This window comes from Ascaphus truei, chromosome 7 (genome assembly GCF_040206685.1).
Source record: "Ascaphus truei isolate aAscTru1 chromosome 7, aAscTru1.hap1, whole genome shotgun sequence".
NCBI lineage: Eukaryota > Metazoa > Chordata > Amphibia > Anura > Ascaphidae > Ascaphus > Ascaphus truei.
Window position 1 is genome coordinate 64246090 of NC_134489.1, and position 15392 is coordinate 64261481.

The window sequence follows — 15392 nt, forward strand, 5'->3', positions numbered from 1 at the left end:
AAGAGGCGGTCAAGCGATCTGACTGTATTTATTTAGTAAATAAAAATATCACTTGTGAGCACATTAACATGTCTGAGACAAGTCTGCAACCTGCTTTTCACCATCATCTCTTAGCATACAGTGCTTCCATTGCAGCCAGGGATTCTGGGTAATGACATGCAAAGCCGTATGTTCTTTAGAAAGCCATTCTGCAGTCCTTTCCTTGCTACACGATGCTCCTCTGTAACAAGTGTGGTGGGATTATACGGTAGAGTTGTCCTTTTACAGTACGGCCAAAATCAGCTGAAAATATACCAGATTTTGTGCTATTTTCAATATCGGGAAAAGTTTTCGCCCTTCCGGGGGGATGTTTCTCACGGCAAATGTGATGTACCCGTGCGCCTCTGTAACGTGTAAAGTACAGTAGGCTTCTCGGCGTTCCGCGAATATGGCGGTTTTATAAATACACTCAGTGTAAAAGTTTCCTGGCTTGGTGCGAGCACCCCAGCGCACCGGGTTGCATCATGCAGCCCAAGCCCTCCGCACACTCGTGCTCGCCCCCATCCTTTCCTCCTCGGTTCCCACCCAATCCCTTCTCGGCTCGCTTCCATTTGCTTCCGGAATGCTGCATTCTGGGACGGAGTAGGAGGGAGGAGAGTGCAGAGCGCACAAATGCTATGTTCCGCTTTAAAGCAATTTTCGCTTTTTGGCGCGGGCCTGGAACCGAACCTGCCGTATTAGTGGGGTCCCCCTGTATGCTGGGATTTTATTGTATACTTTATTTACAATAAGGAAAAAAAAGTCACCCCAACACACATTATACCACATTACGTTGTTTATCAATAAGTTATGGAGACAATATTTAGTTTGTGTACTGAGAACGGCATATAATGCTGTATGTACCAGGCTGATTTGTTGCTTTACTGTAAATACTACATTCTACAATAAAATGAAACAATATGAATATTAATGACCTTGAGGTTGGCATAGAGAGCAAAGTCTCCATCTTTGCTGATGACACTAAATTGTGTAAGGTGAATCAAAGCAGGATGTAATGTCTCTCCAGAAGGACTTGGATAGACTGGAAACTTGGGCAGGTAAATGGCACTTTAGGTTGAATACAGATAAATGTAAGGTTATGCATTTGGGAAACCAGAATAAACAGGCGATTTACAAATTAAATGGGCATAAATAAGGGGAATCCTTGATGGAGAAGGATTTAGGAGTGCTGGTAGACAGCAGGCTTTGCAATAGTGCCCAATGTCATGCAGTAGCTGCAAAGGCAAACAAGATCTTATCTTGCATTAAACGGGCAATGGATGGAAGGGAAGTAAACATAATTATGCCCTTTTATAAAGCCTTAGTAAGACCACACCTTAAATATGGAGTACAATTTGGGGCACCACTCCTTAGAAAAGACATTATGGAACTAGAGAAAGTGCAGAGAAGACCCACCAAATAAACGGATAGATAATCTGATTTATGAGGAGAGGCTACCTAAATTAAATTTGTTTACATTAGAAAAGAAGGGATATGATAACTATACAAATATATTCGGGGACAATACAAGAAGCTTTCAAAATAGCTATTCATCCAAAGGGCCGTACAAATGACACTGGATCATACCTTAAAGTTGGAGGAATAGAGATTTCACTAGCAACAAAGGAAAGGGTTCTTTACAGTAAGAGCAGTTAAAATGTGGAATTCATTACCCATGGAGACTGTGATGGCAGATACAATGGATATCTTCAAGAACAGGTTGGACATCTTTTTAGAAAGGAAAGGTATACAGGGATATACCAACTAAGTAAATATGAGAATGATGTTGATCCAGGGAGAAATCTGATTGCCAATATTTAGATTGCCAATATATTTAGACTGGATGATATTTCACTAGGGTTTTTTGTTTGCCTTCCTCTGGATCAATATACTGTAAGTACAGATATAGGATAGAGTATCTGTTGTCTAAATTTGGCATAGCTTGAACTTGATCAAAATGTGTCTTTTTTTTCAACCTCATCTACTATGTAACTATGTATTGCTGCTCCTCTGTAACATAAATCCGTGGGATGGGATTTTACTGTAGAATTTTCACAGGAAATCGCATTACATGCACTATGTGTTATTTTCAATACACTGTAAAGAAAAATTCTCCCATTCCACTGAACTTTTCTCGCTATAGCCATGCTCCTCTGTAACATCATATCTGCAGTGAGCAAAGCTCTGCGCAATGGGAACATTTTCCTTTAACAGCCTGATAGCTTGACTGCAGTAAACAATCCCCCAACCTCCACTAGACAATACTAAACAATCCCCCACACCCATCCAGCCCCCATCTCAACACTCCATCTTCCACTCTGCCTTACTACGCCTCGTGTGTCAGGCCAGCGGGGAGTGGTTAATTGAGTAACACTATGAGGGCCCTGGTAGGGCAGGGGGTAATAGAGTGACGCTCTGCAGTCTTCTCCTTCGGCCTCGGGCATAGTGCAGGCGCATGAGCGTGCGACCAAAAGCGTGACGTCATGTGCCTGTACTTGCCGAGATTCGTGGCCTGCATGCTTGCACGATATGAATTTAAAAAAATGAAGTCTTCGGTGTGACAAAGCCCCCTGTTTCCATGCAACCAAAGGCCCAGGTCACTGTTTTGCATTGAAGCAGTCTCTCTTTAATTGCCATGAAGCAGTCTCTCAGGGACCAGCTGTGGCCCCAGGGCTGGCAGGCTCCTGAGTGGTGGGGGCAGTTTTATTTTTTCCCTGGTTGCTGCACAGCAGGGAGCGCAGCTTCCTGAAGACTGATCCGCGGAAGATGATGATGTTGATCCAATGATCCAGGATGGGGTTTAGAGCACTAAATCTGAAGGCTAAGAGATCACCCCTCTCACTGTCATCCAGGAGGAGAGCACGGATCTGAGGGCCAAAGGGGAAAGATATTAATTGTGTGACGCTCTACAGGTCCCCAGCAGTGTAATGGTTAGGAATGTGATGCTCTACGGTCCTTGGCAGTGTAGTAGTTAAGAATGTTATGCTCTGCAGTGGGTGGCAGTGTAATACTATAGGATGGGATGCTGTGATGTGATGCTGTGTGGTCCCTGGCAGTGTCCTGTTTAACGACGTGACGCTGTGCGGTTCCTGGATGTGATGCTTTTAGGATATTAGGTTACTCGCTGACTCAGGTCAGGAGCTGGTTTATAAGGTGATGTCTGATGGGGGAAGATAAAGAGCAAAGATAGATGTCTACAGAGTGGGTGGTACACAGCTATGAACACATATAATGTGCCAGACACACAAAGATATATAAATATTGTGTGTGTGTGTGTGTCTTTAAGCTCTACAATAAACAATTAACACTTTATGGAGGTGTTAGCTATATATAACCTTTCCCTGATTAGTGCAGCCAAGAAGGTCCACGACCCCAAAAATGCCGTGATGTGGAAAATGTAGAAGAATGACCTAGGCGCAAAAAGGAGAGAAAGAGCGGAAGGGGGAGAAAAACATAGAGTAGTATGTCTTTTTTAGCATCACATTTAATTGGTGAGAGATACACTTGTTTTACTTTGGATTCAAGCTTATTCAGCCCTAATTGAGAACAAGTCCATCCAGGACGGTACAGAACTTGGAGGGGATCTTACAACAAACAAAGTGTGGGAAAGAAACATCCAGTCCTTATTCACCAGGTGACAAGCCAGTGTTCCAGATTCAATTGGAGAAAGGACTATTTAAAACTACTTAATTGTGAGTGTATCTCTCACCAATTATATGTGATGCTAAAAAAGACATACCACTCTGTTTTTCTCCACCTTCTCTCCTTTTTGCGCCTAGGTCATTCTTCTATATATATATATATATATATATATATATATATATATATATATATATATATATATATATATATATAAAAATCAAAAACAAATAGTCAATACCGTTCTGTGGCTAACGAAATGCTTTTATTTGAGATACACTGATCTCTTCTTCGAGCGATGTTACAATTGATTTATCCAAAAAACTTGCTTTGAAACAGGGCAACTGGAATGTTATCTGTGGGTGAAGCCTACCCCCCCCCGCCCCCTGTGCAGTATGCGATTTATGACTTAAGGTGTTAAATGGTCCCTGAATGCTTGTGATGTAAGAGAATGCCCCACCGGCTGCGTGTGTGGGCGCGCCAAGCGCTGTGACGCCTACACTAGCAGGGAAGACAGGAATGTTGTCTTCCCGTGCCGCGACACGGTCACGTGGTCGGCGTGCAGCCAATGGCAGCGCAGATATGTCCGGTCATGGCACCACCCCACCCCCCATGCTCCCCTACAGACTGCCGATCGCGGCTGTAGTCTCCGCATGCGCCGCCATGCCGCCAGGCGCGCGTGCAGCAGGGAGGACCGGGGCCCTAGCCTCACACACAGGAGAGGGGAGAGGCAGGGTCCTGGGCGAACACTGCACATTACTAACAGGGTCTGCAGGGCAGGGTGGAGGTGCAGTTACAGCATTGAGTGTATGTTACTTGTGGGCGGGGTCTGCAGGAGGGGGGCACTTGTGTCACCCAACTATTGCAATAAAGTTTTTAAACCGTCATTATGGGGGTCTCCCTGTCCTTCCAGTTTCTATGAGCATCTCTCTATCCCCCTCCAACCTCTATCCTGCTCTAGTCTTTATGGTGGTATAGTTATCCACCTCCAGTCTCTATGGTGGGGGGTCTCTATCCCCTACCAGTCTCTATGGTGGGGGGTTTCTATCCCCTACCAGTCTCTATGGTGGGGGGTCTCTATCCCCTACCAGTCTCCATGGTGGGGGGTCTCTATCCCCTACCAGTCTCTATGGTGGGGGGTCTCTATCCCCTACCAGTCTCCATGGTGGTATCTTTCTCTATCCACCTTCAGTCTCCATGGTGTCTGCTCCTCACTTCCTCTCTCTGGGAGGGAGGCAGGAAATTCACCCCGGGGGGTAACAGACAGTTGTGTGTTATCACAGGGGAAGTTTTATTTAAACAGTATACATTCATTTTTAACGAAGTCTCTCGGTGTGACAGAGCGCCCTGTTTCCATGCAGCCAAAGGCACGTGTGACAGTTTTGCATTGAAGCAGTCTCTCATCACAAAGTCAGCAGTCTCTCTTTACTTGCCATAGAGCAGTCTCTCAGGGACCAGCTGTGGCCCCAGGGCTGGCAGGCTCCTGAGTGGTGAGGGCAGATTTGGGGGTCCCCCGGTTGCCGCACAGCAGGGAGCGCAGCTTCCTGAAGACTGATCCGCGGAAGATGATGAAGATCCAAGGATCCAGGATGGGGTTTAGAGCACTAAATCTGAAGGCTAAGAGATCACCCCTCTCACTGTCATCCGGGAGGAGAGCACCGAGGAAAGCACGGATCTGAGGGCCAAAGAGGGAGAGTCAGCCAAAGGGGAAAGATGTGAATTGTGTGACGTGCTACAGCTCCTTGGCAGTGTAATGGTTAAGAATGTGATCCTCTACGGCCCTTGGCAGTGTAATAGTTAAGAATGTTATGCTCTGCAGTATGTGGCAGTGTCATACTACAGGATGCGATGCTGTGTGGTCGCTGGCAGTGTCATAGTTAAGGATGTGATGCTTTTAGGATATTATGTTACGCGCTTACCTAGTTCAGGCGCTGGTTTATAAGGTGATGTCTGATGGGGACAGATAAGGCTGCGGCCAGTGTGAATGAGAGCGCGCTCGAGCTCGGTGCTCATTTTGCTCAGGCGATTCGTGGGCTGCTGGTTGCGCGCATAGAGGGGCGTGTCGGGGGCACGGTCATGACGTCATGGAGCTAGTTTGCCCTCATTGGGCGAACCGCTCACGTGACGCGCCAGCGAGCGGCAAATCAAACTGATTTGTCTCGCCAAGCAGCTGAGCGCCGTGCACTCACGTGCATGTGCGTGCTCACGCTGGACAAACACACTGTAGGAATGTGTTTGATCGCGCGAGCACGCGCACCCGCTCAGCATCACCATGGACGAGGCTTAAAGAGCAAAGCTAGATATCTACAGAGTGGGAGATACACATAGCACACACACGCACACACATTATGGTGGGTAAAAAAAGTGACAAAAACCCTCCACAGTAAAGCATATAGCAAATGAAAATATTACTGTGTGCTCATTTGCATGTCTTAGACAGGTCTGCAACCCCGCTTTTCACCATTATCCCCAGCACACAGTGCTTCCACTGCAGCAAGGGATTCTGGGAAATGATATGCAAATGAGCACACAGTGCCACTTTTTGCTTCAAAACCATATGACATGGTCCCCTATAAGCTCATGCTTGCTGCATATCACAGCTTTGAGCACAGCCCGGGTTAAGATGCATAGCCAGTAAACCCACCCACAGACAGCCGTATCAACCTTAATGTGTCTCATCAGTGTGGGGTTGGTTAAACTGTCTTTGCAAAATGAAGCATGGGATAGGTTTCACCACACTTAGTTACGTTATGGTTTCCATTTGCCTACCCTCCCCCCAGGCTCCCCCTCGTATGCGCACACAGGACCAGCCTCCCCCTCCCATCTATCTATATTGTGCCAGCCTTTCCACACATGCACACCTTCCCTAGCACACACACACAGCGCCAACCTAACTCCTCACGCACACACCGCATCAGCCTACTGCCTTGTGCACACACACAAAATACCACCCTAGCCCCCCTCCCCCCCCCCCACACACACACACACACATTTCCAACCTACTCCTGCCCCCTCTCAAACACAGTGCCAGTCTCTACCTCCCCCAACACACACAAACAAGGCCAACCACCACACACACACACCACACACACACATACACACACCACACATACCACACACACACACACTGCCAGCCTCTTCTCCACCCTCGAAATCACACAGTGCCAACCTCCCTTAAAAACACACTGGCAGCCACACACAAACCCAGTTCCACTCCCCCGGACACACACACTGCCAGCCTCCCCCTCTCTCAACGCCAGCTCCACCACACACACACATACACCCAGCCTCACCCCTGTGCACACACATTGCCAGCCTGTCACACACACTACCAGCCTTAAACCCCCCGGATTCACAAATTGCCAGCCTCTTTTACCCCCTTCCCCCCCCACATACACTCACACACACTCACTGCCTGAACCCCTACAGAAAAACAGTGCCAACTTCCACCCGCACGCACAGTGCTAGCCTCCCTCGTCCACACACAGTGCCAGCCTCCTCCCATCCACACACTAACAAACTAACTCCTCTCACAAACACGCACACACAGTGCCAGCCTCCCTTTCTCTCTAACACGCACACACAGTGCCAGCCTCCCCTTCTCTCTAACACGCACATACAGTGCCAGCCTCCCCTTCTCTATCACAAGCACACACAGTGCCAGCCTCCCGTTCTCTCTGACACGCACAGCGTCAGCCTCCCATTCTCTCTGACATGCACACACAGTGCCAGTCTCCCCTTCTATCCCACACGCACACACAGTTCTAGCCTCCCAGTCTCTCTTACACACACAGACAATGCCAACAGCCTCCCCTTCTCTCTAACACGCACACATAGTACCAGCCTCCCCTTCTCTCTAACACGCACAGTGCCAGCCTTCCCTTCTCTCTGACATGCACACACAGTGCCAGCCTCCCCTTCTCTCTCTCACACGCACACACAGTGCCAGCCTCCCCTTCTCTCTCTCACACGCACACTCAGTGCCAGCCTCCCCTTCTCTCACACGGACACACAATGCCAGCCTCCCCTTCTCTCTCACACACACATGACCAGCCTCCCCCATACACTCACACACGGTGCCAGCCTCCATTCCCCCTGCCCCTCCCCCCCCCATACACACACACATACAGGACCATCCTCCATCACACACAGATAATGCCAGCCCCCCCATACTCACACGCACACATTCACACTGCCAGGCTACCACCCCTAAAATCACACAGTGCAACCTCCCTTAAAAACACACACTGCCAGCCCCCCTCTCACACACAAACACACAAAACCAGCCTCCGAATTACTATCGCACACAGTTTTAGCCTTCTCTCACATACCCACACGCAGTTCCAGCCTCCCCCATGTACACACACACAGTGCAAGTCTCCCCTTCGCATACCCACACACTGTGCCAGCCTCCCCTGACACATACACACAGGGACAGTGCCAACCTCCCACACACGCAATGCCAGCCTCGCTCCACACAGACACATAGTGCTAGCCTCACCCTTGAGTACCCACATACAGTGTCAGCCTCCCCCTCTCAAACCCAAACACAGTGCCAGCCTCTCTTACACATACCGTGCAAGCCTCCCTTGCCCACACACAGTGCCACCCCTCCTCACACACAGTGCCAGTCTCTCTACACACACACACACACACACACACACACACACACACACACACACACACACACACACACACACACACACACCTAGCCTCCATGTCCCCCCACACAAAGCACCAGCCTCTACCCCCACAAACACACACACACACACAGTGCCAGCCTCCCCCTTACACACACGTTTAGCCTCTGACATACCCACACACACTGTGGCAGACACACGCACTGCTAGTCCCCCTCCTTCCTTCACACACACAAAACCAGCCTCCCTCTTACAATCACACACACTTTTAGCCTTCTCTCACATACCCACAAACAGTTCCAGCCTCCCACTCGCATACCCACACACACAGTGACAGCCTCCCCCTATACACACACCCACACACAGTGCCAGCCTCCCACTCGCATACCCACACACAGTGCCAGCCTCCCACTCGCATACCCACACACAGTGCCAGCCTCCCACTAGCATACCCACACACAGTGCCAGCCTCCCCTACACACACACACACACACACACACACACACACACACACACACACACACACACACACACACACACACACACACACACACACACCAGTTCCAGCCTCCCCCTCACACACACAAAAAGTGCCAGTCCTCTCCTCCACACACACAATGCCAACCTCCATTCCCCCGCCCCCCCACACACAACAGTTCCAGCCTCCCCCTCACACACACACACACACACACACACAAAGTGCCAGTCCTCCCACACACACACAGTGTTAGCCTCCTCACATACACACACCGTGGCAGACTCCCTTTCTCTCACACACACAAACACACACACTGTTAGCCCCCCCTTTACACACACACACACACACACACACACACACACACACACACACACACACACACACACACCCTCCCCCTTACACACACACAAAGTGCAAGCCTCCTCCTCACAGTTCCAGCCTTTCCTTTTCTCACACACAGGACCCGTCTCCTCTAATACTCACACGGTGCACCCCTCCCCCCATTCTCCTGGTACTTACGGTGAGAGGTAGTGAGCACACCACGAAGATGACCGTCATCAGGGCCAGCAGGATGAGATGCTCCAGCTCCTGCTCCCCTCCTCCCAGGCGCCAGCCGCGGGCGCCGCCTCTGCGCAGTGATCCCCGCCGCGCCCGCTGGCCCCTCCGCATGCGGCATAAGCTGACGGTCACCGAGGCATTACACAGCAAGATGGCCAGTATGAGCAAGCCAGTGAGGCCGGCGTAGAGCAAGGAGAATGCCAGCGCGCTCCCTGATGCCGGCTTCCCGCCGGACGAGGACATACGGATAAAGCACCAAGTACCCGGGCAGAACTGCTTGTGCTCCCCCACCCCAATCAGGGGCAGAGCGCAGAGGAGGGCACCCAGGCTGTAGGAGAAGGGCAGGGCCACCCGTGCCAGGCAGTGCCCACCACGTTGGGCATACACGTAGGGGTGACTGACCGCCAGGCAGCGTTCCAGTGCCATGAAGAACAGCAGCAGCATGGACGCCAGGCTGAAGAAGGTCATGGCGAAGGCAAACAGGTGACACAGGGCGTTCGAGGCGCCAGCCAGCACTATCAGGGATGCCTGGCGGGCGTAGGAGGCAAATACCACAGGGCTGAGGATGCAGGTGCCCAGGAGGTCCGTGACGGCCAAGCCGGTGACAAGGATGCAAAAGGGGGAGGCACGCGCTCTCTGCTCCCGCCTGTGCACCCCTAAGACGCCCAAAGCCAGTATGTTCCCCACCACGCCGGCTGCGAACATCAGGGTGCTGACCGCGGGGTTGCCGTCCTCACGCACACGTGTGGCGTTCTCACAGGAGAGGGGCATGGCTGGAGGGGGCACGGGTGGGGGGTAGAGGGAGTCACTGGGAGGCAGAATGAAGCAGCATCATAAATGTTTTCTTTTTCTCTCTACTTCTGTCTACTTCACTAGCGCACATCTCCCTCCCTCTCATTCTACATCTATGTTATCAATTCTGGTTTTCTCCTCCCTGACTTTTTCTCTCCCTCTTTTCTCTCACACACGTGTATCTGTCTTTCTACCTCTTTGTCATCCTCCTTCTCACACTCATTCTGTCTCAACGTACACTTGTCACCCACTTTTCTCTTTCCCTTCCCCCTCTCCTTTCTTTCTTTCTTTCTTTCTTTTTCTCTCTTTCTTTCGTTCTTTCTTCCTTCCTTCCTTTCGTCTCTCTCTCTCTCTCTCCCTCCTTCTCCCTTTCTCCCTCTCCTTCTCCCTCTCCCCTCCCTCTTCTCTCTCCCTCCCTCGCTCCTCTCTTTTCCTTTCCCTCTTTCTTCTTCTCTCTTTACCTCCCTCTCCCTTTCTCCCTCTCCCCCTCCCGCTTCTCTCTCCCTCCCTCTTCTCTCTCTTTTCCTTTCTCTCTTTCTTCTTCTCTCTTTACCTCCCTCTCTCTTCCCCTCGTCTTTCTTCCCCTCTCTCTCATACACTTGACTCTCTCTTGTCCAGACTGCGATCTGTCAGTAGTCAGACCTACAGAGAAGTGAGGGGGAGGAGAGTGTGTGAGACAGACAGAGGTAGAGGGACAAAAAGAAATGGAGCGTGAGAGAGTAGGGCAGAGAGGAATAGAGAGAGGAGAAACGAGTTAGCATGTGTGTGACAGTGTCGCTGTCACTATGAGACAGGGCAGCGTGTTGGCGAGTGACAAAGTGACTGTCCCACAGACACACATCCCGGGGAGATGACGTCCGTGCATCAGAGAGACAAGGACCAGAGACAGACTGTTTAGAAAGAGCCCGGGAGACCAGAAACGTACGTGTGTGTGTGTACGTATGTGTGTGTGTATGTGTGTGTATGTATTTGTGCATGTGTGTGTATATTACTTGTGAACACATTCACATGTCTTACGCTGCGCTTATAGTGCTGCCGACGGCGACGTCAGACTGCGGTCGCTGGAAAAATCAAACTGAGATGACTTCCAGTGATCGCGACCAAGCCGTCGCTCCGCGCTTACTATAAGTGCACGCGACAGCGACAATACATTTGTTTTGCCGCAACATCGACATCACTATAAGCGCACCCTTAGACAGGTCTGTAACCCTGCCTTTCACCATTATCACCCAGCACGCAGCGCTTCCACTGCAGCAAGGAATTCTGGGAAATTACATGCAAATGAGCACACAGTGCCATCTTTTGCTTCAAAACCATTTAACATGGTCCCCTATAAGCTTAAGTTTACTGCATTTCACAGCTTTTGAGCACAGACTGGGTTAAGATGCATAGCCAGTAACCCCACCCACAGACAGACTGTTTCGACCTTAATGGGTCTCCTCAGTGTGGGGTTGGTTATACTGGCTTTGGAAAATGAAGCATAGGATAGGTTTCACCACACTTAGTTACGTTATGGTGGGTAAAAAAAGTGACATATATAATGTGTTTGTGTTCCAGGAACTGCGTCTCTTTCTCTCTCCGGGTCTTATCTCTGGGTATAAACACACACCCTATCACACACACCTGATAAACACATAAGCCGCTGATAAACACACACAGATACCCCCTGGCACTGCAGGGGTGTGGTTACCCTCAGGACACGTCACCTCCGGAGTGGCATTGTGTTACACACTGACATCCTTCATACTACATACAGAAAGTATAAGACCCACATACACACCCACTATACACAGATACACATTGTGCAGAATAAATGAGTACTTCAGTATTAGGTGATACCTTTTTTATTTGGACTAACAATTTATGTCATAGGACAAACTTTCGAGAGTTCTAGTCTTCCTCAGGTTGGCAATACTGATTAACAAAGGCATCTATGGCTAAAACAAGCAGAAAAACCATTGCAACTGGACTAACACAGCTATTTCCGTTTTATTCAGATACAAATATATAGTTCTCTAGATTATACAGATTCCCACATATATAAATACACACACATTCACCCACATAGACTAACATAGTATACACACGCAGTCACATACAGTATATTAATATACACACTGATATATACGCACAGATACAGATATTTATATATGCATACACTATACACAGATTTGTACACACTGACACACAGACATACATGCACACATGCTTAAACATAAACAAACACCGATAAACAGACCCATGAAAGTATACACAGGTGCACACACATGTTTACAAACACACAGTACTGGAAATATGTATATACACACACTCCCGAATATAGCTATAAACAAGTAACCTGTATAGTGCTAGAGGGACAAAGGGGTGGGAGAGGGGGAGTAGAGAGAGGTGGAAGAGGAGAGAGAGAGGAGGGGGAGGGGAAAGAAGAGGGAGGAGAGGGGAAGAAGAGAGATAGAAGGGGCTTTGGGAAAAGAGACCAAGGAGGAAGAGTGAAGAACAAAGGAAGAGGGAAGAGGGGGAGAAAAGAGACAAAGGAGGGGAAAGGGGAGAAGAGAGAAATGAGAGAAAGAAAGGAGGGATATGGGGAGAAGAGGGAGACAAAGTAGAGAGAGAGAAAAAAGGAAGAGGGAGAAGAGACAAAGGAGAGAGGGGGAGAAGAGAAAGAAAATAGGCAAAGGAGGGGAGTCGAGAGAGAAAGGAGAATATGGGGAGAAGAGAAAAAGAGGAGGGGGAGAAGAGAGAATGAAGGGAGAGGTGGAGAAGAAAGGAGGGTGAGAAACATACTTTGGCCCACCTATCCTGTCAGTTTTCCTATCTGCTGTAAAGCCTCAGACCCTACTTGATCCTGGGCTTTCATTCGTATATAGAATAGTCCCATGTGTATCCCACGCATGTCTGAATTCCATAACTGTATTAGCCTCTACCACCTAGGCTGGGAGGCTATTCCATGACTCCACCACCCCTTTCTGTGAACTACGTCCCCACAGTCCCCCTTAGCCAGCCTGCCACCCCCAGCGTCAGAGTGTGACCTCATGTTCTAGCACTTCTTTTTCTCTGAAATATGATTCAATCTTATACTTTGTTAAAACCCTTTATGTATTACAAAGAATTGATCATATTCCCCCTGTCCCTTCTATCCCCTGTCAAGGGTGTGCAAACTTTTCCCCGTGCGCACCCCTGCCTGCTCTCCTCGGCGCCTCGCCTCTCTCCTCGACCCCGGTGTCAAATGTCGCGCGGGGTCATGTGACGTCACGCCACCATGGTGACGTGACCCCGCAGCGTCATTTAATGCCGGGTTACCAGGACGACGTGCCGCTGGAAGGGAAGGTTAGTGAATTATAGAGGCCTCGCGCGGTCCCCCGGCATTTAATTGAAATGCCTGGGGGGAGAGCGCGGGACCTCTATAACTGCCGCGCCCCCCCCCCGAAAATCTAGCACCCCCCCCAGTTTGCACACCGCTGCTCTAAGTTATACATATAGATCCTTTCGTGTTCCCTGACTAAGGCTGCGTCCATAAGACTGCAGCCGAGCGGAGGCGCGCGGAGGCTGAGGGAAAGCGGGTGCTTTCCCTGGCCTTGATCCGCGTGCTGTCCGGGGGCGTGTCGGGGGGGGGGGGGGAGCTGTGACGTCACGGAGCTGGTTCGCAATCATTGGGCGAACCGCTCACGTGACCGGCCCTACGCTCCCGTGAGCGCGAAAATCTATCATTTGAATAAGACCTACGCTTCTGCACACTTGCGGAAGCGTGCGCGAGCCCCTGCTAAAGCTGCTCTCATTGTGGCTGCAGGGGCTCACTGAGAAGCGTCAGCGCGCCTCAGCACGGTGACCCTGGACGCATCCTTATGGTGTACGGGGGTCGGGGGGGTCTCGAGCACCAGGACAGGCAAGACAGGGGGGCGCAGCAGCAAAAGTTTGCACTTCCCTGAGTTAGACTATAGTTTGACTAGATGTTGACTGGGGACTGCATCTTTCTGCAAACTCTTCTACACGAGGCAACAAACGGTGAGCTTATCTGACCACACTATGATCCCTGCACTTTTAAACCCCTGTACACTTTATTTACTGCAGCCTCTCCCAACACTGACTGCACACAACTGCCCTCCCAATCATCAACCCTCAACCCTCAGCCATCTCCCTCTGCAAACCCTGAATAGGCCATAGCATTGCAATGCAGCTAAACATTTTGCCAAGGAAAAGGCACACCTCTGCTGTTTAGTCAGCACACACTCGCTTGGCTCTCAACAGCTCCATGCAACATTACCTACCTCTGTGATAATGAACCTGCTAGGTATCTCAACGCTGTTCTTTATTGTAGCCTCATGGAAATGTTACTCTATCCATTACAATCCCCTCCCTCCTGGGCCACACCCAATATCATTATACACCCTGGATTACTCAAAAGCCTTGCACTATCTATTGAATGTTGGTGGATAACTCTGAAAAACAGGCACTCCAACCACCGCTTACTTTAATGGCAAACATCACAAATTTACAACTTGCAAACAACTACTTACATTTCTATTCATACTGTTACTCTCTTTAGCAGGTGGTATTGAACTTAACCCAAGCCCTCCCTTTTCAACGCTGCCCCATACAACTGAGAATACTCCCTTCAAATTACAAAAATGGTCTACCATATAAATATCCAGAGCCTGCTGCCCAAACTGGATGAACTCAGGACATGGTGCCTTATGCATAAACCCAAAGCCATCGTTCTTACAGAAACATGGCTAACCCCTAAAACCCTAGATGCAAATATCGCCATTCAGGGATACTCCATTTCTAGGAGAGATAGGTCAAAGAGAGGAGAAGGGGTGTTATTTTATATTGCAGACACCTTACAATTTACACTGTTAAATTGCCCCCCCAAGCCCACCCTCTTTTGAAATCCTAGTTTTCAAAATCTGCCTCCACTTTTCTAAGCCCGTCCTGATTGCTAGCATCTACCGCCCCCCTCTACAGTACCTGACTGATATCACCCAGTTTCTTGGCTCCATTTCCTCTCTGAATAAAAGAGCGAGCTTGGGAATTTCATCTACAATTGGCTTGACCCTGAAAACAACAAAATCCAGATACAACTGAAGTCACTTAACCAAACACAACTCATTTCCCAACCCACACGGACAAACCTGAAATCTCACAACCATTCCTTGCTATACTGGATTCTCTCCTCTAATCCCAGCAGAATCCAATCCTCTGGCATTCTTCCTGACATTTTCAGTGACCATGCAATAGTGTAAGGAAACTTAAACCACCCCAATCAAGCA

The 15392-nt window shown here is 49.5% G+C and overlaps 1 protein-coding gene across 1 annotated transcript; it reads right to left on the minus strand.

Annotated features, from left to right (window-relative positions):
- Positions 1–30: 30 nt before the first annotated feature.
- PTGIR (prostaglandin I2 receptor) lies at positions 31–10492 on the minus strand. The gene is made up of 3 exons (XM_075608835.1): positions 9295–10492; positions 5091–5332; positions 31–2885 (listed from the first exon to the last, which is right to left on the minus strand). Exons 1-2 carry the CDS (start codon positions 10102–10104, stop codon positions 5105–5107), a joined length of 1038 nt encoding a protein of 345 aa, XP_075464950.1. The 5' UTR covers positions 10105–10492; the 3' UTR covers positions 31–2885; positions 5091–5104.
- Positions 10493–15392: the final 4900 nt, after the last annotated feature.